The following is a 23,636-nucleotide window of genomic DNA, read 5'->3' as shown; positions in this document are numbered from 1 at the left end:
GTGCCTTGACTGAACATCCTATGATCCTTTTTATACATGTGTCACACTACAGGAAGGAGGTTTGGTGGAAATAAGTGCATAAATGGGATGTGCCTTAAAGAGCAAATAAACATGTCACTTGAAATGCTTTAGTTGTTGTCATTGTAGTGAACAGTGTTGTGGCTAGAGGGCAGCAAAACCACAGCTGAGACTGAGCTGCTGTGAACAGGCTGAGGAGCATCACCTCAATATGCAACAGGCTGCTGGAAATATGATTTAACCTTAAACTGCAACTTGAATCTCAAAGAAAAATCAGGTTGAAGCATCAAATGTTTGTTTTTTTTTAACTCATGAGTCATGACTGATAATTGTGCTGCACTTCATGTTTGAAGAAGCCACTTGAAGCAGCTCAACTCCTCCTCGCCAGTGTGCTGCAGGTCCGCCTCCAGCAGCAGCAGCAGCAGCCGGCTGCTCCTTCACAGAGCGCACTAGCTGTTATCCTGCAGCGTTCACTGACCAAGATGAACAAGATGACATCGCGCCATAAAGCTTAATGATCTGATGGCGCTTCTGGATGCACTTCTCTAACTCTGGAGCCAGAAGAAAGGCTATGACATTTTCTTGGCAGCTAAAGTAACTTGCGACAGGCTGTGCCTGCTTGCATACCTGCAATATTATTTCTCTTTTCGTTGCTCTGTGAGCCTCACATCATGTATAAGTTATGCATCATCACCGTCATGTGCTGTGCGCTTTTTCCACGGTGCTCTGCAGCTCCAAAGACCTGGGCTGCACATCCCAGGTCAGAGAGCGAGGCAGAGCCAGATGACAGGCTGCAGGAGGAGGTGGATGGCCATGAGAGCATCCTCTCTAAGGTAGGAGGACATGTCCTTTTTTTTTTTCTTTTCTTCACACATTTTCTTATGGATCATTTCGTGCGTAAAAGTTCAAACTTGTCTTGATTGGTGCAACAAACCCATCCTCTTCTCTTTGTAGCTGCTGGGTGATTATGACAAAGTGAAAGCCCTCTCGGAAGGCTCTGACTGTCGGTGTAAATGTGTTGTCAGACCGCTGAGCAGGAGCGCCTGCAGGCGGATAGAAGAAGGCAGCGCCACCGAGCAGGACTTCTACACCGTGGAGACCATCACATCCGGACCGCAGTGCAAGTGCGCCTGCATCGCTCCTCCGTCTGCCGTCAACCCGTGCGAGGGAGAGTACAGGCTGAAAAGACTTAGAGAAGCTGGGGAAGAGAATGTCAAGGTGAAGTGAATTATCCATGCACTGTTGAGAATCTCCCAGTAAAATAACAGTAAAGAACTGATGGCAGCAGGGTTGCCTTTATGTTACTGTAAAATTAACATTATACAGCTTTGTACTGTTAATGAAAAATACAGTTTGAACTTTTATTAATTTCACAGTTAATTTACTGTTTAAAGGTACATTATATAGCTGTTTTTCCACCTTTCTTTTACATTATCTTACTGATTTGTTTTAATGCACTATTTAGGTTTTACATACATTTTAATAAACATATTTTTTTGCCTATAGATGAATAGACTTAGCAGGTTACAGACATAGGAATAGTCACACTAAATACAATTAAAGGAACTTGTTAGGAAAAAGGCTATATTAGACTTGTTGACATTTTTCCCCAAAATGTCTGTCTATAGCTGGCTACAAGCACAGAATGCAAACCAGAACAACATGTGAGTGAAGAACAATAAAGCTAATTCACTGATTTTACAATCATGTACAATGTACAAGCCTCACATGTGCAGATCAGGTCCCAGAATTAAAAAAAATACTGCATGAAACTGTTACTGATGATACTTTAGATAGTTGATCAGCAGTAAAGTGCTGCTTTTTTAAGAATGCATTATAGTTCAGTTAAAAAACAGCCTATGAGCTCCTTTAATTTAACAGGTTTTCTTTTGTATTAACAGTAAAGCTCTGTTTTTAGCAATAACAGGTTAATACTGTTGAAATCCTGCTGTAAATTAACAGCAATTGTTTACAGTGTATATTAGATCCTCCGATAAGTCCTGTGCCAACAGGCTGCAGGCTGCTGTTGATCTCTAGAGAGGCCTGGATCACTGGGGGTATGGATGGATATCACGGTTGATCACATTCAGGAAAGGATAGCCCCACATTTGATCCATAACCAGAGACTCAAAGTTTGGATGGTATTGGATGATAGACCTGTTGGCATGTCTTGAATTGGTAAACCCTTTTTGACAGAATCCACTTGATCCTTCTAGCTTTCCACCATCCTGGAGCTGCTGGAGGGCTCCTTTTATGGGATGGATCTACTGAAGCTGCACTCAGTTACCAACAAGCTGCTGGATCGCATGGACAACATTGAAAAGGTACAGTAACAGTGTTCCTTTTTTGTGCAAAGATTAATGCAACTATGTTGGTGTAACAAACTGTTGGTAGCAACAGGTGTGTTTATGTTGATGGCTTCTGGATTCAGTGGTTCCAGTAAAACCAGTTTCCAGATTTATTAGGGGCAGGACCTGGGAGGAGTGCTCACAGGCTTTCCATCACACGTGGAAGTTTATCTGCCAGAGGAATGACCTGATTATAATAGACCAACAAAATACCTTCTTTGGTCTTTTTTTCCCCCATTTAGTAAACCACTTTATACTTCTTATGAATTATTAAAAGATAAAAATATTAACCAAATGTTATACTAAATGTTAAATGAATAGTATTTTTACTTAAGTAAATGTGTCAGTTCAAAGCTTACAGGAGGGCTGCCCCCTCCTAGTCGATTAGTCTACTGATCGGGCGTTTTGGTCTTAAGTCAACTAAGATTTCTTTGGTCGATTAGTCGTTTTTTATGCATTTTTCATTGCTGAGCGACTTATTTCCAAGAAACTTACGAGTACGTCTCTAGTAAACACAAGATTTAAAGTGGTGCTTTAGTGTGGAGAAACTCAGTTTTACAGATCTGTCGATTAAATCAACTAATTGATTAGTCAACAAAATCGTGTTAATGTTAGTCGACTAAGAGTTTCTTTGGGCAAGGACAGCCCTATAGCTTACACTATGTATTCTTTAATGTTGAGGAAATGAACAGTTATTAACAATTTGCCTCCCAGCAGTGAGAATGTTATACTTGAATTGGATCAGAAGTGAACTCCATGTACTTAAATGAATCATAAACATCATAAATCATGAAGTTGTTCCACCCAAACAGGTGCAACAAAACTAAGCGGAGGGTTACATGCCCACACAGGGAAGAGTCTAATTATCCAAAAATAACTGAAAACACCTGTGTATTAGTCATTGGAAACACCTGTGTGAATGCACCATGTGTGTTATTAGTCATTAAATAAAATAAAAAAAGTTAAAATTAATCATGATTGGAACAACTTGCAAATATTAAAATTCTTACATACCACACTAAGTAGGGTTTTCTTTTTTCTCACGACTATAAACCGCAGCTGCCTGAGATTTGATTTGTCAAACTTGGTCCAAATCATATCTATAGTTGCCCCTAAATGTGTTTTGCATGTGTGCCACTCCCTATGGGCGCTGAATCAGTGAATCAGTGAATTGGACTAAAACACTCGATGACAGAGTCACTGTACCTGCCTGATGTTCAGAAAGCTGTCGGGGCAATAGCTGCCGCATTTGCTTCTGAAATGATGATGGCATAGAAAACACAGCTGCAGGTGATAAAATTAATGGATAAATCGAGTGTATCCATTGTTCATTTTATTAGTTTCAGCTGCATCTGCCCTGGTAGGACGTGAAAAGGTCGGTATAGTAGAGAAGTGGACGTGTAGTGACGTCACTACACGTCCACTTCTTAAAGTGCATTCTGGGAAGTGTAAGAAATGTTTGCCTGCCACAGGAATAAAAGCACAGGTGTAAATGATAAAAATGACTTATGATTGTTCATGCTGACTCGCTTTCACACTGTCATGACTACTTGAATAGAACGGATTGATGTGCTTTTTCTATTATGACAAGGCAAAAAAGTCTGCTGTGAAAAAGGCCAATTAATGACTCAAGATAGTCGGCGCTCAACTAGAAATTTTTCCTTCTGTTAGTGATTAAGACTTCTGATGACTGCAGACTATTTTCCATAAAAGAACATGCATATTATTTCTGTGAAGTTAATATCTCGATTTGTTCATGACTGCGTGAAGGCCGTGTCTCCGAACCACACAATGGATGAGGTGAAGCCCCAGAAGAGCCCTCAGATCCAGGCGGATGTGACCGAAAGCCCCCCCACCTCTCCATCGCACCAGCATCAGGACCAGAAGAGACTCAGTGAGGTCAGCAGGGCCGCAGTCTATAAACATCCAGATGTAAGTGACCTCTTGATATAACAGGGTTAACAATAGTTGGGGTTAGTGATGTAGAGGTAAAGAAAGGGCTATGAACGCCATTCTGTGGCATAGGTAGTTCCTTGCTGTACTATAATAACACAGTATATATATGTAAAACTAAACAGATATTGGTACTTAATATGGTTGTCACGATATTCAAATTTCTATCTTCGTTAAAATATCTTAAAAAATATCGATATTCAATACCATTTTCAATAAATCAGGGAAAACATTGAGGGCATAAAATTGTAGATTTTTATTAAAAGATAAATAGCGTTGTGTGTGTGTGTCAGCAGAAAGCGTAGCTGGTACTTGTGTATCAATACTGTGGAAAATTAGTATTGATACAAATATTCAAATAGTCAAATATTCAGTATCGATATGTATCGATACTTAGATATTTTTGACAACAATCTTTTTGCCTGTAGTTAGTGCTATCACATATCACATTCTCTAGGTGTAGTATTTACTGTGTATTATACTAGGTACTAGGAAATTATTGACGCAAAAGGGTGATTATCTTTATTACCAAGTAATACGAACATACTGTAAATAATAAGTGTTTGCTTTAAAAGGTAGTTAACACCTAAAAATAAAGTCGTACATGCTATACATGACATTACTGTCACACTAAGAACACCACTTGGCTAGTATCATTAAATAAGATAAGAAGTTATACAGTAATTCCTAGTATTTACCAGATGATTATATAACATTACTTATACAGCAAAGTACATGGAGTCCTATCTGTAAATAATTACAGGTTGTTTGTAGCTATTATAGTGCACCTACCTAGTACATACTGTATATGTCTCATGATATTTACTACTACTACGGTTATTCCTGGAAAGTAAGTAAGCTATTATTACAGCACATTAACTCATAAATACTAGATAAATACTGTACTTGTTGTTACAATGTCGCCTGGTACTCAAGACTCCACCAGAATTATCTGAATATGTAAATACTGAGTAAATATTGTGCTGTAAATTGAAGTGCTACCACTATTTTTACGGTTCACACACACATTAAAAGTGTAAGACAAATCCCGATAAACAGTATTCTATATTAAAAAGCATTTGTGATTTAATTAACTTTATACGTATTAAAGAAGTGATTGGATTCACGTTGCTGCTCAGACTGCGAAAGCATTATTACGTCCTGTATATCTTCAAAACAAAAGCAGCAATTATGTGTTCTTTCCACAAATTCCATCACAAAATCATCATCTCTATGATATAAATGTGTAAACACGTTACTGACGTAATTGGAAAGTTTGGCAGACCCAGTAGACAATAGCAGACCTCAGACCAGTGACTGAACCCCTGGGACCTGATCCATGACAGCTTTAATATGAACTGGAGAGTTCGTCCAGCAGTGTTGGACAGATCAGGGCTTCACATGCAAGTGATTCACCAGTTTAATATGTTTCACTAGAGCTCTATTGAGAAGCATTAAACAAGGTTATTAATGAAAACTGAAACTTTAATTATTCATTTATTTTATTAAAAGTTTCCCCTTTATTAAAGGATAATTCAGGTTTATTGCAACTTGGGTCACATTTTGTAGTTTTAGTCATCATTTATCAGTAATAATAACATTGTACTCACCAGTTTAATTGCTGAGATCTGTGAATCTGGCCACATACCTAAAAAAAAAAAAAGAAAAGTGGTTAAATTATCATACTTGATTTAAACAAACTCCAGGTTAACCAAACTCATTTGGAAGCGAAAAAGAAGGTAAATGTTAAAAGTATTATCCAAAATGTCCATTTTAATCAGTCACAGTTTACGGACTGACTTCCTGGTTCAGCTTTGACCCATGGTCTTGCCGCAGTTGTGCCCACGGCAATGAGGAATTATTACCTACATTTTGGATTTGCTAATTTACTTAAAAAAAAAAAAAAGTGGTTCAGATAATCTAAACTGATGGTTTGTTTAAAGTCCATCTGATTGTCAGACTGCTCCTTTCTTGCCTCGTTTGTAGTAGTGATGTCACAATGTACCCAGGAACCCACTAACCAAAGACAGTAATAGAGTGGTGCAAGGATGATGTGGTTTTCTAGGCCAACCAGGAAGTTTGCATCACACTGGTTCCCTCAATAAAAAGCTAATGGGATTTTTTCCATTGGATTTGGGATTATTGCAGAAAATAAACTCTGTGGCAAACACACGTTTATGATACCTACACCTTTTGTTCAGCAAGATAATCTCCACAAATGAACAACACTTTTATGATTTTTGAAGTGTGAATGCAATCGCCAGAAGTAAAAAGCTAACATTACGCTATTAGCTAACTACACTGCGTTCGCATGACTTCACATCAACACCACTAAGATAAAGGCGGCCTAGTGTTCGGCATGATGACGTTTTGTAGTCTCATTTAGCCTCATGTTAGCAAACGCCTTTTTTTAGACACGTAAAAGCTTCAAAATTCACGAGTGGGGTATTTAATGACGTATTTTATATTGTAGAACAAAAAGTTAAAATCTCTTAAGCTTGTGTTAACCACAGACCTAATTTCAGGCCTCTAACTAAAAACCCATTGACTTCCAGAAGAGGGAACCGGAAGTGCTAAAATTCTAACTCATTTCCAGGTTTTAGGACTCATTCCTACAGCACTATATATGTCCTTGGAAATACATTTTTTACATTTCACTTAACTGCTTCAGAACCTCAAGTAAAAGAGTTCTTGACAGGGAAAATCATTATAATTGTCCATTTATTGCCTCCATTTAATTCTTGATTAGTATAATCAAAGAAACAAAAGCATACACCTATGGTCAATACAGTAAATCAAACTAAAAATCGAACTATCCATAGATGAGGTAGAGATGTAAGCAAACATATCGTCACAGCATACAGTATATCAAACAATATAATGTCAAGAAAGAAACTCACGTTGTCAGGAACGCATGAGGGACTGGAGACACTTGAATGTGGTCTGTCTGCTCTGAACCAGCAGGAACTGAACTGAAGTAATAATCAGTCTCCACCTGAGTAGACCTGAGCACACCTGGAGTCACTTACTCCAATCAGAACAGGGTCAAAAAGAGCATTATCAACAGTATAGTGTTAGTATATTTTAATTGTGACACTCTTTATCATGTTTTAAGTATTTTTCCCCATATTTTTGCCACAGAAAGAGGTCAAACTCAAAATGTTAGTAGGATGAAACACATAAAACTCTTTAGTAAAATCTCAGTCTCATTGGCCAACAGCTGATATGGACAAATATTGGCCCAGTATGTAGTCAGACAGATGTTATAGTCCCGTTCTACTGCATTTGGTTGCACTGGTTTCTGTTGTTGCCTCATTAGAAGTTCTGTGTGTCCATCTGTCCACTAACAGGAAAAGTATGAGGAGAAGTTTATTGGGGAAAACCCGTCCTTCCTGCGGACAGATGGTTCTGCTCAGATCATTGAGGTCAAACCTCAGGTGACTCACAGGAAAGTGGCTAACAAGGAGGCTTCTCAGGTGTCGAAGACCGGCCCCAATGGAATGATCATCAGAGGAATGACTTTCTATAAATCGGATCCAGATCCGATGGTAGCGGATGACGGGGAGCCTGGAGAGAACTGTAAGTGGAAGCCCTATAGAGTATGGCTTAAAAGCAGGGAAAAAAACATAAATTAAGAGAAATGGATCCACAATCTCTCAGCTTCTCAATGTACAGTTACAAATGGGTTTGATCCTGTGGCTTCTACTGTTTGTTTGCACTGTAATTTGTGAGTTCAGACACAGTTTTCTTTACAGTTTCGACGGTATGGGGCTCTGATAATTTGACCAAATTTTTTCCTTTCCCCTTTTTAGTTTTTGAGTACGGATTCAGTGGTGAAGGTCCGAATAACCTCCTCATTGAGGAGAATCTTCTACAACACAAAGTCCCTCGCCCCAGGACGAGGGCGGGACCGAGATCATTTCAACCAAAAACAACAGGTCCTTCGCACGGTTCCACAAAAACCAGCAAGTCAAAAAAAACAAAAGAAACTAAGCCCACCACAAAAACTCATGATGCGTTCATGAGTGCCGTTGGAACCACATCAGTGGATGTGTCTACAGATGTGCGGAGTGATGCATTCACAACGAGAAGCGTCACGTTTGGGCCGACCACTACCACGCAAAGAACCAGGACCACAGAAACTGCACCTGAAACTACTCAAAGAGTCACTGCTGGAGTCACTCAGTGGCCTTTGATGGATGAACCAGCCGGCGCTTCTTTACGCATCACTGCCGAGGAAACAACCAGACTGACAATGAGCACAACCCAACCTTCCGAAAATACAGCCACAAAGGAAGTCCTACCAGCATTCACGACAAGAACCGCCATGATGGAGACCTCTACGCAGGAGGTGAAAGACCAGATGCAAACCACACCTACCAGCACTGCAGCTCATTCAAGCAAACGTGCACCAAACCCAACCACAGAGGTTTTGACTACCAGCCCGACCTCCACTATGACCATCACAACCCATGCTGCCTCGACCTCAGCACCCAAACACCCCACAACAACCACCACACGGGCAGCCTCCACGCAGGCTGCTACCACGACACCAGAAACTGAATCCACCTACTCTTCAGGCTCGACTTTGCCTCCTACCACACAGAGACTGACCACTTTGTCTCCCCACACTACTGTGCCTTTCACCACACCTGTGACTTCCTCTTCTTCAGCCGCCGCCACCACCACCACCACCACCTTCACCCCTACCGTCACTACCAGCCAGCCTCCTCAAGTCAAACACAATTCCAGAATCAGCTGGAATGAGGAAGTGGTGGAGGACGGACACCTGGAATTGGACGAGCCAATGCAAAGGCAGGAGGAATCTCCCTCAAGAAAAACTGGTAAATTGAGTTTTTATGTGAACCGATCGCATGTTTTTCATGTCAAATTTAACATAAACAAATGTCTGTTTTGCTATTAATTTAATCAATACTAAATTCGTTCATGCTTTTAAAGAAAATGACTACAAACATGTTACAGTGCGAGACATATTGAATGGGGGCAAGTGGGAAAGAAGGTGTAATGGAACAAAACTGCTAGCAGCTCAGTGAGACTTTACTCGCCAGGTACAACGGTTGTTTGAGCTCAGTGCTAATGACAGCGTGCTAACATGCTGATGTTAAGCAGGTACAATCTGTGCGTTCCAATACCCTTAATACCATACTATTTAGTATGCCAGAAAAAGATTAAGTATGTCCCAATACATAGTATGTCAAATGCAGTATGCCAAAAATACCAGGATGTCCTACTACATCCGGCAGCATTTTGCAGTATGCAAGCCAGCATGCTTTTCTGGCTAATCTGACCCACAATCTTCAGGATATATGAGCAAGAGGGACAAAGTTAAAGGCGCAATGTTATGACGAAGTAGTATGTCCCAATTGTAGGCATACTACAGGTAACAGTACATACTTTGTAAGGGCAGCTGCAATATGTATGCAGTACTAAAAGTAAAAAGTATGCGATTTGGAACATAGCCAATGTTTACCATGTTCACCTTAGTTTAGCAAGTTAGCTTGCATGCTAGCATACTAATCAGCAACAAGCAACAATGTTGATTATGAATTTTTGATCCATGAAGGTTTACATATTTGTTAAACTTTCCTCAAGCCAAGAAAAGCGATTTAAACATCTGTGACGTCATCACAGATTACTTTTTTTGGTGTAGCCTATGCGCCAGGCGAACAATTCTCATTGAACTGAATAGGCGCCATCTTTGGGTCAGGTATCCAGTTTTATTATACATCTATGGCTATTTCAGTCAGGACCAAAGTGGTGGACCGACTGACCAAATAACCAACAGACCGACATTATATGAGCTTACCACCAAAGATATTGCCAAAAAAAGAAAATATCCTGTGAATTTCCTTGTTAACATTTGCTGTAAATAGTTTGAAATACCAAATGGAAAGGACTGTCATCATGCTTTAACACTGTCATTTAGAAAACTACAAAATGGATATTATTCTGTGAATCTCTAAAACTTTGTGTCTGTGCTCAGTCCTTTGTGGCAACCTCACCCGTTCCGTGATTTCAGCTGGTTAAAATAAAAGCCTCTAATTATTTTCAGACTGTTTGACGCAGGTCTGGTTGATGTTAAAGTGCCTCTAAATCCTCACTCATGGCTCTGTGATTTTTTCCCAGGGGAGTGTAAGGACACTTTGGCAACAATCTCAGAGCCAGTAACTCACAACACCTATGGCAAGAACGAAGGAGCATGGATGAAGGATCCAAAGTCTGATAATGACAAAATCTATGTCACAAACTTCTACTACGGGAATAACCTCCTGGAGTTCAAAAACCTGGAGGTTTTCAAACAAGGTAGGAGCCGGTAGTCGAAGCTTTCATCAAAAGTTTTCCTCCTGCTATGATGAATCTCATGCTTCTTCTTTATCCTTTCTAGGCCGTTTTACCAACTCGTACAAGCTTCCCTACAACTGGATCGGCACCGGGCACGTGGTCTACGACGGGGCCTTCTACTACAACCGCGCCCTCTCCCGAGACATCATCAAGTTTGACCTGCGTCGCCGTTACGTGGCCGCCTGGACTATGTTGCACGACGCTCTAATCGAAGAGACGTCGTCGCTGTGGGAGTGGCACAGACACTCGGAAGTCGACTTCGCCGTGGACGAGAGCGGCCTGTGGATCATCTACCCGGCGCTGGACGACGAGGGCTTCTTACAGGAAGTGATCATCCTGAGTCGACTGAACCCCGTAGACCTCAGCATGCAGAGGGAGACCACCTGGAGGACCGGGCTCAGGAGATACCACTACGGGAACTGTTTCATCGTGTGCGGCGTCCTGTACGCTGTTGACAGCTACAATCAAAGGGACGCCAACCTGGAGTACGCCTTCGACACGCATACAAACACTCAGATGATTCCCAGAATGCCCTTCACCAACAACTACACCTACACCACGCAGATTGACTACAATCCCAGAGAGGGTGTTTTGTACGCGTGGGACAACGGACACCAAGTCACGTATAACATTAAGTTTGCCTATGTAGACCCTTAGTACCGGGGTGATAGTAGTTATTTTAAAAAGCTAATTCTATGGTTTGAATGGATTGTAGATCAGTCCACATGGCCTTCAGTATGGAGGGAACAAATGTACAAATATACTGACGTGTATTGACTAAATTGTTTTGTTCTTATCAAGATTTTTTTAAGATTTTTACCTGAAATAAATAAGACAATTCCTCAGTCAACACATCAAGTTGAACTGTATATATTGAGATAAACAAATGTAGAAAGATGTCATGTCTTTTGGTCAAATAACACTTTAACAATTCACAAAAAAGAACCAATTACTCTTTGAACAAATCCCCAAATTATGTGGAGAAATTACATTTTTTCTGTTTTATACACATTGTTTTGTATTACATTTTTCTTTGCATCATATGCCACAGGTCCTCCGCGTTGTAATATCACAGGTATTGTCTTGTGAAAGCACTTACTCCCTCCATATCAGACTGTTTTTGAGGAGACTGCAATAAAGTTGGGACATAATAACAGAAAATGTCTGCTTTGTTTGACTAATGGCTGTTAAAGTCAAAGTGGTTTTAATTATAACTTATGAGCGTTGATTCAACTGTGAGGCAGAAAAAATATAAATACAAACAATAATTGTTCAAGCCTGTAATTTACAGTTGCGGCATGTAAATTGAGTTATTGGGGAAGAAAATACTCAGGAACAATCAACCTATTGTACTCGTTGAAAAAAAAATTAACAATGCAGTTATATAATTTCCCCCCCAAGGATACACACAAAGGTATAGTAAAATCCAGTGTTTATTATGGTTTATGCACACAGTAGAATACAAAAAAAACAAGTTTTTAATTGTAGCCTTGTCCCTAAGTACTGTTGTTGGGATGCAGTGAAAACACTGCGGTGAATCAGATATATTTTTGAAACCGAAAAAAAATTACACACACACACATTACACGGCCTGGCTTAAGAAAACACAAGCAGAGGGCATGTTTTTATGGGCATCTGTTGAGCTAAACCACAACCATCTGTACAACCATGTAGCCAAAAGAAATGCACTTTGAGGGACAAGTATAGTATTTTGCTTTATCACCATATACAAAAAGATACAAATTCTGATGATGTATAGTTTCTTATTTAATATCAATCTTACATTAATAAGAGGCAGTTAAACTGAACTGACATTCCCAGGTTCTGCATTTATAGTGCAAATCTTTATTAGGGATGCACTGATACTCGATCGGATATCGGTCCGATACTGACTCAAATAGCTGGATCGGATATCAGTGACAATGAGCCGATCTATTAAATTCAATTTTATGTTTATATACTATATACGTTACAAACTGGAATTTTAATTCCTGTTTAAGTTTTGACCAATTTGTTGCTGCATTAAAAAGGTTTACACTTGAATTGTAATTCCTGTTAAATTTGAAGATTTTTTTACCAAGTTGCTGGTGTACGATTTATTATTTTAATAATAAATAACATTTCACTAAATTTATATCTATATTTATTTGCTACATTTTGTTTTACAAAGCTAGGAAAGCGATGTTTAAGTCAAGCCTGATGTTGTCTTACACATAAAGGAATGATCCCGGTCACTTCCACACAGTGAGGCATACAGATTATCAATTAAACACTGGTATCGGATCGGTACTCGGTATCGGTCGATACCCAAAGCCCAGGTATCGGTATCGGTATCGGGAATAAAAAAGTCGGATCGGTGTATCCCTGATCTTTACAAATAATTAGTACTAAAAACTCTCAGATATGCAACTCCTAAAACAAAATATGGGCTCAAGAGCACCAAATCAAAGTGCAATTTAGCCCGTGGAGAAGTGAGGACTCTCACTAGTGGTTTTATGTCAAACATTGGCATTTTTAGCTCAACTGTTAAGGCAGGGGGTGTCAAATTTGATGAAGATACATTTTTCTGGGACAAAATCTCAGGATGTCCACCCACATTTGCGGTACGTTTCCTTCCAATCCACATTTCATTTAGTTTTCTGCAGTCCATATGAATAAAAAGTTCCCACAAAGCCCAATCACACAGAGAAAATATCAAATCAATACATTTTGACAGAAGAAGTTTTGATGCCAGAAATGAGTGAACTGCATCACGCCGCAGGTCTTACTGTGACATAGTAATAGAAATAAATATGAACAATATCTGAATCTGAGGGGAGCACAGTGCAAAGACCCAACAACTGAACAAAACCTGAAATCCTTAAATCAATGGAAACCAGCCAACAACATAGTGGTTAGCCTCACAGGTCACCTGACTTCCTGAGTTTACTGAACGCCTCTATGGCCTGCATTCAATTAATCTGGCATCTCTCACTGTTTCACTGTTTTCACAAGTACCTTAATTAAGAAACAAATGAGTAACAGAGACAATAACGACCCAACATTAATATCACAAACACCTTCCCAGTGAGATCAATTTTAGGTGTATGAATATTTTTTGTTTTCTCCTCTGGCTTTGCAGCTTGTTCCCAGAATTAAGAGCACAAAAACAGAAAGAGCAGACATGAAGAGAGCTGCTACAGGGTAAAAGTATTTGTGTTATGACGAGGTGACTCAGGGTTCAATGCTCAGCCCCCTGCCGCTAAGCAATTACCTTTATGTGGGGCGTCTGGGGTTACAGGGAGAAGTCGGTGTTGCCACACAAGGAGCTAGCGTCTGCTCGGACCCTATTACAGACTACCTCCGGATATTAGACCCAATAAAGAAAGGGTCTGACTAGAGCTGAGAATTTGAGCTACATTTGTATTTCATTCAAATCAAGTCAGTGGGAGTTTAAATTATAATTCATCACACAAAAAACCGAGGTCTTATCTTGTGTTTGTCTTCATGGGTTTAGGTGAGGAGTCATAACAGGTGATCTTAAGCAGACCCCATTAGCACGCCGACAGGAGGCGCGGCCTGGCCGTCAGTGGAGGAGTGCTGGTAGAAAGTGTCTGTGCGGTTGACCCGGAGCAGAGGAGGGATGGTGGACGACCTGATGTGGAGGATCCTGGTGTCCGTTACTTCACAGTCGATCTGCATCATCACCTCGAAGTCTTTGTCCCGTATGATGCTGTCTGTAACGGCAAGAAAAGGAAGAGGGAGGTCGTTAGTTTTGATGCATAAATAACGAAGTTACTGTAGATTAATTTGTGTCTGTCAGCAGTGGATTTATATCAAAAGTAGGCCCGTCAAAGTTAATGCGATAATGCAAATTCGTTTGAATGCCACTAATTTCTTTAACGCATTAACACAATCGATCGTTTGGAAGCTGTAGGGGGCTCAGTTTTAAAGCTAGAGTGAAGATACTGGTAGCATATGAAACTAGAAAACCTAAAGAATTGGTACCAACCATGTCATAGGAACTCGAGGAAAAACTGTCATGGCCATTTTCAAAGAGGTCCCTTGACCTCTGACCTCAAGATATGTGAATGAAAATGGGTTCTATGGGTACCCACGAGTCTCCCCTTTACAGACATGCCCACTTTATGATAAGCACATGCATTTTGGGGGCAAGTCATAGTCAAGTCAGCACACTGACACACTGACAGCTGTTGTTGCCTGGTGGGCTGCAGTTTGCCATGTTATGATTTGAGCATATTTTTTATGCTAAATGCAGTACCTGTGAGGGTTTCTGGACAATATTTGTCATTGTTTTGTGTTGTTAATTTATTTCCAATAATAAATATATAAATACATTTGCATAAAGCAGCGTATTTGCCCACTCCCATGTTGATAAGAGTATTAAATACTTGACAAATCTCCATTTAAGGTACATTTTGAACAGAAATGTGTGATTAATTTGCGATTAATCGTGATTAACTATGAACAATCATGCCATTAATTGTGATTAAATATTTTAATCGATTGACAGCCCAAATTAAAAGATTTAATCAACTCAAGACATGAATAGTGCTCACCAAACTGCCTTCGTCATCATAATTACTGGCAGGTTTTTTGTCATACTGGTTGTAGAGAGACATGATAAGAGAGTGATTTGGGAGTGTAAAGGAGTATTTTTTAAGGCAGTTGGGGGGCTGAAAACCGCAGCGAGGTTGAGTCCAGGTCACACATGGAGTCCAGAGGTGAGTCATATTCTGGATTTCTCCTTCATAGAGATAAACAAAACAGTCCTAAACAAGAGCAGGACATGCAGATTTGAGAGGACAAAAAGCAGAAACTCTGCAGAGAGTGTGTGAGAGAGAAAGAGAGGGACAGCGATCACTGATGATGAGTCAGGATCCTTCAGGCTTCTTGATGCAGAGAAGAAAAGAAAAATCTCTGGCAGGAAAGAGATCGATGTTGATGAGTCAGGCTGTTGTGTTTGGAAGAAACCACAGAGACTGCAACACACTGCAGACGATGATAAACTTATCAAAGATAAATGCATTTTCACAAGGTCACCCTGATGTGTGTGACCTACAAAGAAGTAACTGCCGTGGCTTTTTCTTGGGAAAGTCAAATTTGAAAAAAAGAAGCTGGACTTGAGACAACGGTTCATGGTTTGTGGTCTCCCACAGCCTAACTCTGCTCAGCCTGGCGGAAGAACAGCCGTAAGAGTGGACACGTTTGTAAAATTCGTTGCTAGAAAAAGACATGCTGAGGGATCCCTTTTGGATTTATATTAACAGACAACTTCAAAACGCGTGGCTTCCTACAGTATGTCTCCGACAGATGATAGCAACATTCCCCATATGGAGCACACCAGCCAAACAAACCTCAGCTGGTTTTATTGCACTCTTAAATGACCCAGAAATGGAGCCGTAGGCGTCTTTAAAATGCCTGCAAGTTGTTTAAAAGCTGCAGTCTTTTTTCCAGACACCTGCGCAAGACATCAGCTTCTTCTGCAGGATTTCCACAAACGTATACTTTAGAGAGTTTATCAGATTATACAGTGACAATACAATAGCCTCTTCTGCAGCCAGAAGACTCCGCGGATGTTCATATCGTTAAATGGTTAGTAGTCGTAATGCTGAGTATGACTTCATCTGCTGCTGAACTTCCTCTTTTGCACTTGCAGTGAAACTGGAACTTGAAACAAATGGCTTCAGTGTTTCAACAGACATCTCTGGAAATCATCCTCTGGGTTAGGGATGTTGTCACGCTATGTCCATCTGAAATAAGGCCTCTGAAGCAGAGACGGAAAAGTTACTCTCTGTGTATCTCCATTTAGCTTGATGAGATCACAACTGATTTTTTCCCCCTTCAAGGTTCAAGGTCCTGTCATTGCTGCAAAGTCGAGCTCAGCTCACAATAAACTGCTCTGACACTACCACCACTTAGCTCGTATAAATCCAATAATAAATAGACGTCCAACAGATAGGCAGCACAAAGTGGAAAAGTGTCACATGCATAATCCAAATGCACAACACATGAGGAGAATGGACATAATGGAAATCCTGCAAATTATGATGGAAGAGATAAGAAAAAAAAACAAAATGAAAAGAAAAAATCTTTGAATAAAAGGGGAAATAATTTTGTACTTATGAAAGACCTGTGGCTTTATTACTGTGTTAATATTGTCTCAAAATATTTTTGAAACAATTTATGAATAATAATTGCCTTATAAAAAACTGAGCAAAGATGCAGCAGTGGGCAAAAGGCAGCAGTCTTGGGGAGTGAAGCACACTGTTGGTTTGCCAGTCCTTTTAAAGTGAGCTTTATTTAAAAGGTGCCTAATAGAGAGGTGCAGGGATGACATATTTTTATAGGACAACCAGGAAGTTAGCATTACACTGGTTCCCTCAACAAAAAGTCAATGGGATTTTTCCATTGGGTTTTGGATTATTGAAGAAAATAAGCTCTGTGGCAAACAAACGTTTATGATACTTACACGATTTGTTCAGCAAAATTATCTTCACAAATGAACACCACTTTTATAATTTCTGAAGTGTAAATGCAATCGCCAGAAGTAAAAAGCTAACGTTGGACTTTGGACGAACAACACCATGGCACATGAGCACGAGTATACACAACAAGGCTGTAAAGACGGACGAGTCAGCGTGATGACATTTAGTAGTCTCATTTTGCCACTTGTTAGCAACCGCATTTTTTAAGACACATAACAGCTTCAAAATTCACCAGTGGGATATTTACTGATGTTTTTTATATCGTAAAACGAAACGTTAAAATCTCTTCAGCTTGTTTTAACCACAGACCGGGCGTCTAACTAAAACCCCATTCAAAAAACCCATTGACTTCGAGACGAGGGAACCGGAAGTGCTAAAATACTAACTCATTTCCCGGTTTTAGGACTCATTCATACACCACTCTATATGAAATTCAGAGCATATCTATTGCCTCCACACGGCTCTTAACATGGCGACGGCTGAGCCGGCGGCTAGTAGCTAATAGCGCTAACAGTGGTAACCTCAGGGGGAACCGGAGGGTGGGCGCTACGCTTCCGGAACGCCGGCGTTGGTTGAGACGGTGTTATCAGCTGTAACCACCATATGGGCACAATGTAGACTGTAGAACAAAGCACAGAGAAGCTCCGAAGACAACACACAGAGAGGGAGAGTGACTTATTTCTCTGCTCAGGTAGACATTACTCCTCTATATCTTTACATAGCAAATAGTTGTTTGATTTTATTTTTGCAATTTTACAGCCAGCATACCTTGTATTTACTCCATAACTACACAGAAAAAGACGAGAACAGACACTGCTTCGTATTACAGCCCACATATCTCATAATTAGCTCATAATTACTTTGACCAAGTGAGTCAAACACCCATAACTATGCAGCAACTAATCCACGAAACATACAAAGGTGGTCTACTGAATCTGTAAATATGCCGTTCCAGTGAACTACTTTCACAAGTTTTCCCATGTAATAATTGTTTTGCCCAATTTAACTTACTTGAAATTAATAAGTATCCCCTTATAAGAAAATGTCACAACAAAACTACGTGGCTGTCACTCTCTGGTGACTAGCTGGTGAACATAATGGAGCATTTAGCAGCTAAAGAGACAGATATTTCCCTCAGGAGGTGGTGGAGACCAAAACAGAGCTCAAAGGAAAGTTAATATTGGACTTGCATTCATCAAGTGGCCAAAAATACTACTTCAAATGAATGTTAATGTTGCTCTGTGTCTGCTTACTAGGCAACTGTTCACCAACACGTTCCCCATATCAACTTGATGATGTGATGCCAATGTTGTGTTTAAAGCTTGTAAAAAGAAAAACATGTTCTGTTACCCCTTAACAAGATCACTGTACCCCATAATTATTTTGTAAGTGCCCAGTAATTGCACCGTAATTTGTGGGCCATAATCCGAGCCATTATCCAAATTGAGGACTCCCCATTTAATTCCTGTTTTCATCCACCTTTCACCAAATTACCAAAGTGTCTAAATTCTATTCAGCCAACAGCTTGAGAAGCCTGAACAGTGAAACAGGAAACACACAAACACACAGCCACGAGGACCAACTTCAAAAAGCAGCTCTTTGAAAAAGCTGCCAAATCTGCCGTCTTGCGCTGCGTGGTCTCCTTTTCCCCGTTTACTAGTGCCATCTGGAGACGTTCCAGAAAGTTTCAGCGACACAGTGAGCTGGTGTGTGCTGATAAAACCCTGATGCCTGGCAACGGAAACCTGAGAGAGCATCTCGGGAGGACGGTGGCTGCCAGACTGGCACAAACACTGAGGACGTGTTCATGAGAAGCTTGTTTTAATGTCAGAAAGGAAGTGATTCATCAGCAAGTATAATCACTAAATTACAAGGCCAATAAAAATAAATGCGGGTCCAATGGGATGGCAATTAGACAACTTAAACAAACAAACTAATCCAGACAACTTTTAGATAATTTTGATTCAGAAAATTCTGCCAAGATGCTCTTCTTATTTAATGAATGATTGGGGCGTTCAATACACAAGCCACTGTTGAACACTAATCAATGTTTTACCATTAGAAAATGATCTCACAGGCAATCAATAACAACAAGACTAAAATAGTCTGAAGACATGCTAAAAGCTCTGCGAGGCTGCACTTTGACAGCGTTGCTTTGAGCTAAATGCTAACATTAGCATGCTACCACGCAGAACATACTGATGTTTAGCAGGTACAGTTTGTTCCCCAGAGCCGGGCCTAGGCATAGGCGGTATATGCTAGTGGCGCCATCCATCCACAGGGGTGCCCCGAATAAGGGAAGAAAAAAATTTCAAAATGTATACCTTTTGCTATTTTTTACTAATACTATTTTAATACTATTATTTAAAAAAATATTACAGAAAAAGCCCACAAAAACATAACTATGTAACCTATTAAATAGGCCTTATTTCTGGGCTACCCGCAGCATCACCCCGGCGCATTCTTTAAATTGAGTTTCTTTAATACCGTATTTATTTTGTGTTTTTTTTTGTTTCTAAAATAAAAATAATCTCAAAGACATGAAGCTATGCAGTTTCTGTGTGAGTGTATGAACACAGATGATTGGTGGTGTAATTTCACTGTTATACAAGGGGCACCAGCTAAAATCTTGCCTAGGGCACCAAATTGGTCAGGGCCGGCTCTGATGTTCCCCACCATATTCAACATCTTAGTTTAGTGTGTTAGCATGCTAACATTTCTGAATTAGCACTAAAAACAAAGTACGGCTGAGGTCGACATTACAAATTTGACTTGATGATGGCACTAGTGGAAAAGTTATTACAATTAATCCAATCCAGTCCATCCAATAGTTGTTGAGACATTTCATTAAAAAACAAAACTGGCAACCACAGGGTGGCGCTAGAAGGAAAGTCATGGGATCACCAATGTTGGTAGGATTCATCGCCTGGGGACCATGAATGTCTGTGCAAAATCACACTGCAATCAATCAAATAGTTGTTGAGATATTTCAGTCTGACTCTGCGCCAAAGTGGTAGACCAACGACCAACGGGGCCACGCAGCTAGAATTGCTAATAACTAGCTTTACGTATAGAGAATTAAGTCGCTCAGGCAAACAACCACTTGCACTAGTTTATTTTGAAAGGATGGCAAGGGTTAAACATTGGGGTTGGTAGGAGTGCACTCTTTTTCAGAGCATTGGTGGGGATGTTTGTTTAGATTAGAGTAGGAAAATCTGACCCCCAACTCCGACTTCAGTGGTGCGCAGCTCTACCTTGAACCCCAAGTGAAAGCTGTCTGTTAGCTACAGTGCAAATGTTCAATCTCAGAGAAGTAAAAATAGACTGCAGTGCGTCTCCCACGGCCGATCCACCTGTAAATGATGTCACCTCCAAAACATTCCTCTCCTCATAACATGTCGCTTCCACTTGATTGAGCTACTTTCAAACTCAGGGGATCGTTAAATAAACACATCCTTCAGTCCTTATGAGGAGCCACCGCTCAGCCAGATAAGTTTTCAGAGAGAATCAAGGCGGTCGAGGTCAAGAAACTTTAGCAGAGCCCCTGAACCGTGGACACGCAGCCAGACAGAAACAAGCGACGGCTTACATCAAAGTCTCGATCTTCGATGCTCAGTTATTGACCACGACAGACCAAACGCTCACTCTGGATTAGCAGAGTCTATCCACCTCCTCCAGATGAAAACCATTTAGTGACTGGAGAAGGAAGACATTCCTAAAAGGAAAGCAACATGCTGGAAAGAATTATCCTCCGCTGTGTAGCAATCATGCTCCAGAGTGAGGACAGTGTTTCTGCTTTTCTAAGAGTCTCGCCCAGCTAAACGTGTACTTTTGCACTTAATCACTTCAAAGTTTCAACGACAGCATAAATTTGAAACGCGACTTGACGGCTGTCATCTGTGTGACACATGGGGCTTTATAATGTTGAAGGAGGGAGGACCGCGCCGGCGTAGGCGATCACCACCAGCCTCTTTTCTATGTTAGACTGTTGGCTTGCTCTTTAACGACAGTCCTTCCTTGTCAGGTCAATGAGGAAATAGCAGGAGGAGCAGTTGTGGGATCTAAAAATGAAGCTACCGTTCGTGCATCTGTGCTAAAACAAAACTGCTGTTAGTCCTATCCATAGAAATAGAATAGGAGTAGAACAGACATCGAACTGTTTTCTGTGGTCATTTGACGAGTACAAAAGAAAATGGCAACTGTTATTAGTTGTGAGGGTAACAACACATGTCGGTGGAGCTGTAAAATGTGGTCACAGACATTGAACTATTTTCTGTGGTCATTTGACGAATAAAAAAAGAAATGGCAACTGTTGTTAGTTGTTAGGGTAAAAACACATGTCAGTGGAGCTGTAAAGAGTGGTCGCAGCTTGCCGGGAAGAGAGCGGACGCAGCTCCAGAGACGGATGGCTGGCTAGTTAGCTGGTAGCTTGTCCGTCTCCGGAGAGGTGGGGAGTGAGGCGGAGGGATTGTTTTGGTGCCTTCAAATGGGGTGGTGTTTACCGTGTTCACGAGGCCACGGGAGTTAATTTTTCAGCGCATACTAAGTTAATATATTGTAATTTTAGTTGTATATAGTTTTTTCTTTATAAATTTAAAATATGCCTGAGGAAAATGTTGATATTCCCAACGGCCTCATCTTTCTCCTTTGTCGTTATGCCTTTGCATTTCCTGCATTATGTAACCCACTTGCTAGCTTGTTAAATTGTTAGCCTCTGTGGCTTCTAGACGCCGACAGTAACGTTAATATTGCCGTTGCTTAGCAGCAGTGTTCTCACGACTTAACCACTTGAACGCCAAGCATATCGTGCACACGGCGTCCCATGTTGTAAACACGAGCTCACGAGTTTCATTTAAAAGACATTCATTTAAAGACACTTGCTAATTTCGCCATAGCTAACTAGCCAGCTGTCCGCTAGAGCTTGCTAATTCCACCATGCTTTAATGCTATACTGGTGACAGAAAATGAGCCTAACAAAGTTGTCACTCATTTAGCGATAGCAATGTGCTTTCACACGCTGTGATAAGTGAATTAAGAATGACGTTATTGACTGTACTCAATTATTCTGGCTCTGTATGCGTCATAACATTACTAATACACTGTTCGTTTTAGTCATTACTGCAAACAACTGCCCGCTACAACGGTCGCAATGGCAACGGTACACATAAAAATGGCCGCCGCTCTGACCACCCTACTACATTGATTTGAATGGGAATGTCCGTTCTACTCCTATTCTATTTCTATGGTCCTCTCTCTCAAAGATACCACAAGATCTAGCCAGCACATTAGATGAAAAAACACACTAGCAGGAAAAAACTTTTGGTACAAACACAGAAGAACACAATGTTTTGCATTTGCGGCCGACTGTAGGCATCCGTGACAGATCATGCAAATCGAAGGCCCTTTTCTTGAGCTAACAAGAATCTTTCCAGACCCGATATCTCTCCCTGAATGCCACCTTTGTTTGGCCATTTCAACAATTAGCTGAAAAGGAGGTCTTGGATTTCACTATTTACTGCTATTTCAATGGGCCATCTGACCAGCACGGACCTTAACATTCCTCCCTGACAAGACCGACCAAGAACAATGTTTACCTTCATCAATCTTCATCTCTAACACCCCCCTCCCAGAAAAAAAAAAGTTATTTCCCATTGGCCATGTCTTCCCTACTGAGTGAGAGGCTCATATTCCACTGACTCACTCCTCTCAGAGCGGGTTGACTAATCAAATCTGGTGCTTTGCTGCAGACAGGACAGGGAGATATCAGAGGAACAAGAGGATTTCTGATAAAAATGCCAGGCAAACACCCAACAACAACAGGCTGTCTTCCTAATTGCTCCACACCCTACACAAAAACAATCCCTCTTGAGCGGGTTTCCTTTCACTTCACTGTCCACTTCACTTGCTTAGTGAAAGTCAAGCCACCTGATAATTAAATGCAGCATTTGGACAATGAAGACTTCTTTCCACTGAAATCTCTGATGACTGGACCTTGACATACTGTATCGATAATCCAACAGATCTAAGGACCATGGAGAAAAGCAACGATGAGCTCATGGAAATCAAAAACATCTGTATACTTTAGTGATTCATAAAAAACACAATTTGGAAACAAATGCGCCAATCGAAGTCCAAGGGTTTTGCCGATAAAGTGTTCCGATACTGAGGCGAACCTCAGTGTTTTTGAGGAGTTTTGTTTTTGAAGGCAGGCGGTCAAATAAACGGGTGACTGCATCTCAATTGGGCTGGTGGAAACCACCCGCCCAAAACCGCAACCGAGTGCACTCTGATTGCCACCCACTATGACAAGATTTGAACAACGATTGTTTTCTTTAAAAGGAAATGAGGCAGTCTAGATGAGCGGTGTCCCAGCTCTATAATCTGAAGACGACCTGTATTTGATTTTTCATCACTAGCATGCAGCCCTCATGTGCTACAGTGCTTACATTTTCACAAGGACCAAAAA

At 40.6% G+C, this 23,636-nt stretch overlaps 2 protein-coding genes and 1 long non-coding RNA gene across 3 annotated transcripts in view; 1 reads left to right on the top strand and 2 right to left on the bottom strand.

Annotated features, from left to right (window-relative positions):
* Positions 1 to 265: 265 nt before the first annotated feature.
* olfml2ba (olfactomedin-like 2Ba) lies at positions 266 to 11,838 on the top strand. Its single transcript, XM_037769417.1, has 8 exons — positions 266 to 851; positions 973 to 1,236; positions 2,235 to 2,342; positions 4,137 to 4,298; positions 7,670 to 7,898; positions 8,132 to 9,163; positions 10,467 to 10,643; positions 10,726 to 11,838. Exons 1-8 carry the CDS (start codon positions 690 to 692, stop codon positions 11,337 to 11,339), a joined length of 2,748 nt encoding a protein of 915 aa, XP_037625345.1. The 5' UTR covers positions 266 to 689; the 3' UTR covers positions 11,340 to 11,838.
* LOC119488119 lies at positions 1,084 to 7,276 on the bottom strand. The gene is made up of 4 exons (XR_005206875.1): positions 7,220 to 7,276; positions 5,930 to 5,967; positions 4,223 to 4,282; positions 1,084 to 1,216 (listed from the first exon to the last, which is right to left on the bottom strand). It is a non-coding gene; the product is annotated as an uncharacterized LOC119488119 (long non-coding RNA).
* Positions 11,839 to 13,285: 1,447 nt separating the features above from the next.
* atf6 (activating transcription factor 6) overlaps positions 13,286 to 23,636 on the bottom strand; it is a 46,701-nt gene continuing 36,350 nt past the window's right edge. The window contains exon 16 of the mRNA XM_037770398.1: positions 13,286 to 14,398. Coding sequence (XP_037626326.1) covers positions 14,202 to 14,398 — 197 coding nt within the window. The 3' untranslated portion in view covers positions 13,286 to 14,201. The remainder of the gene's footprint in view (positions 14,399 to 23,636) is intronic.

Source organism: Sebastes umbrosus, chromosome 5 (assembly GCF_015220745.1).
Source record: "Sebastes umbrosus isolate fSebUmb1 chromosome 5, fSebUmb1.pri, whole genome shotgun sequence".
NCBI lineage: Eukaryota > Metazoa > Chordata > Actinopteri > Perciformes > Sebastidae > Sebastes > Sebastes umbrosus.
Note: the sequence above shows the minus strand (reverse complement) of the source record. Positions and strands in the feature narration are given on the sequence as shown.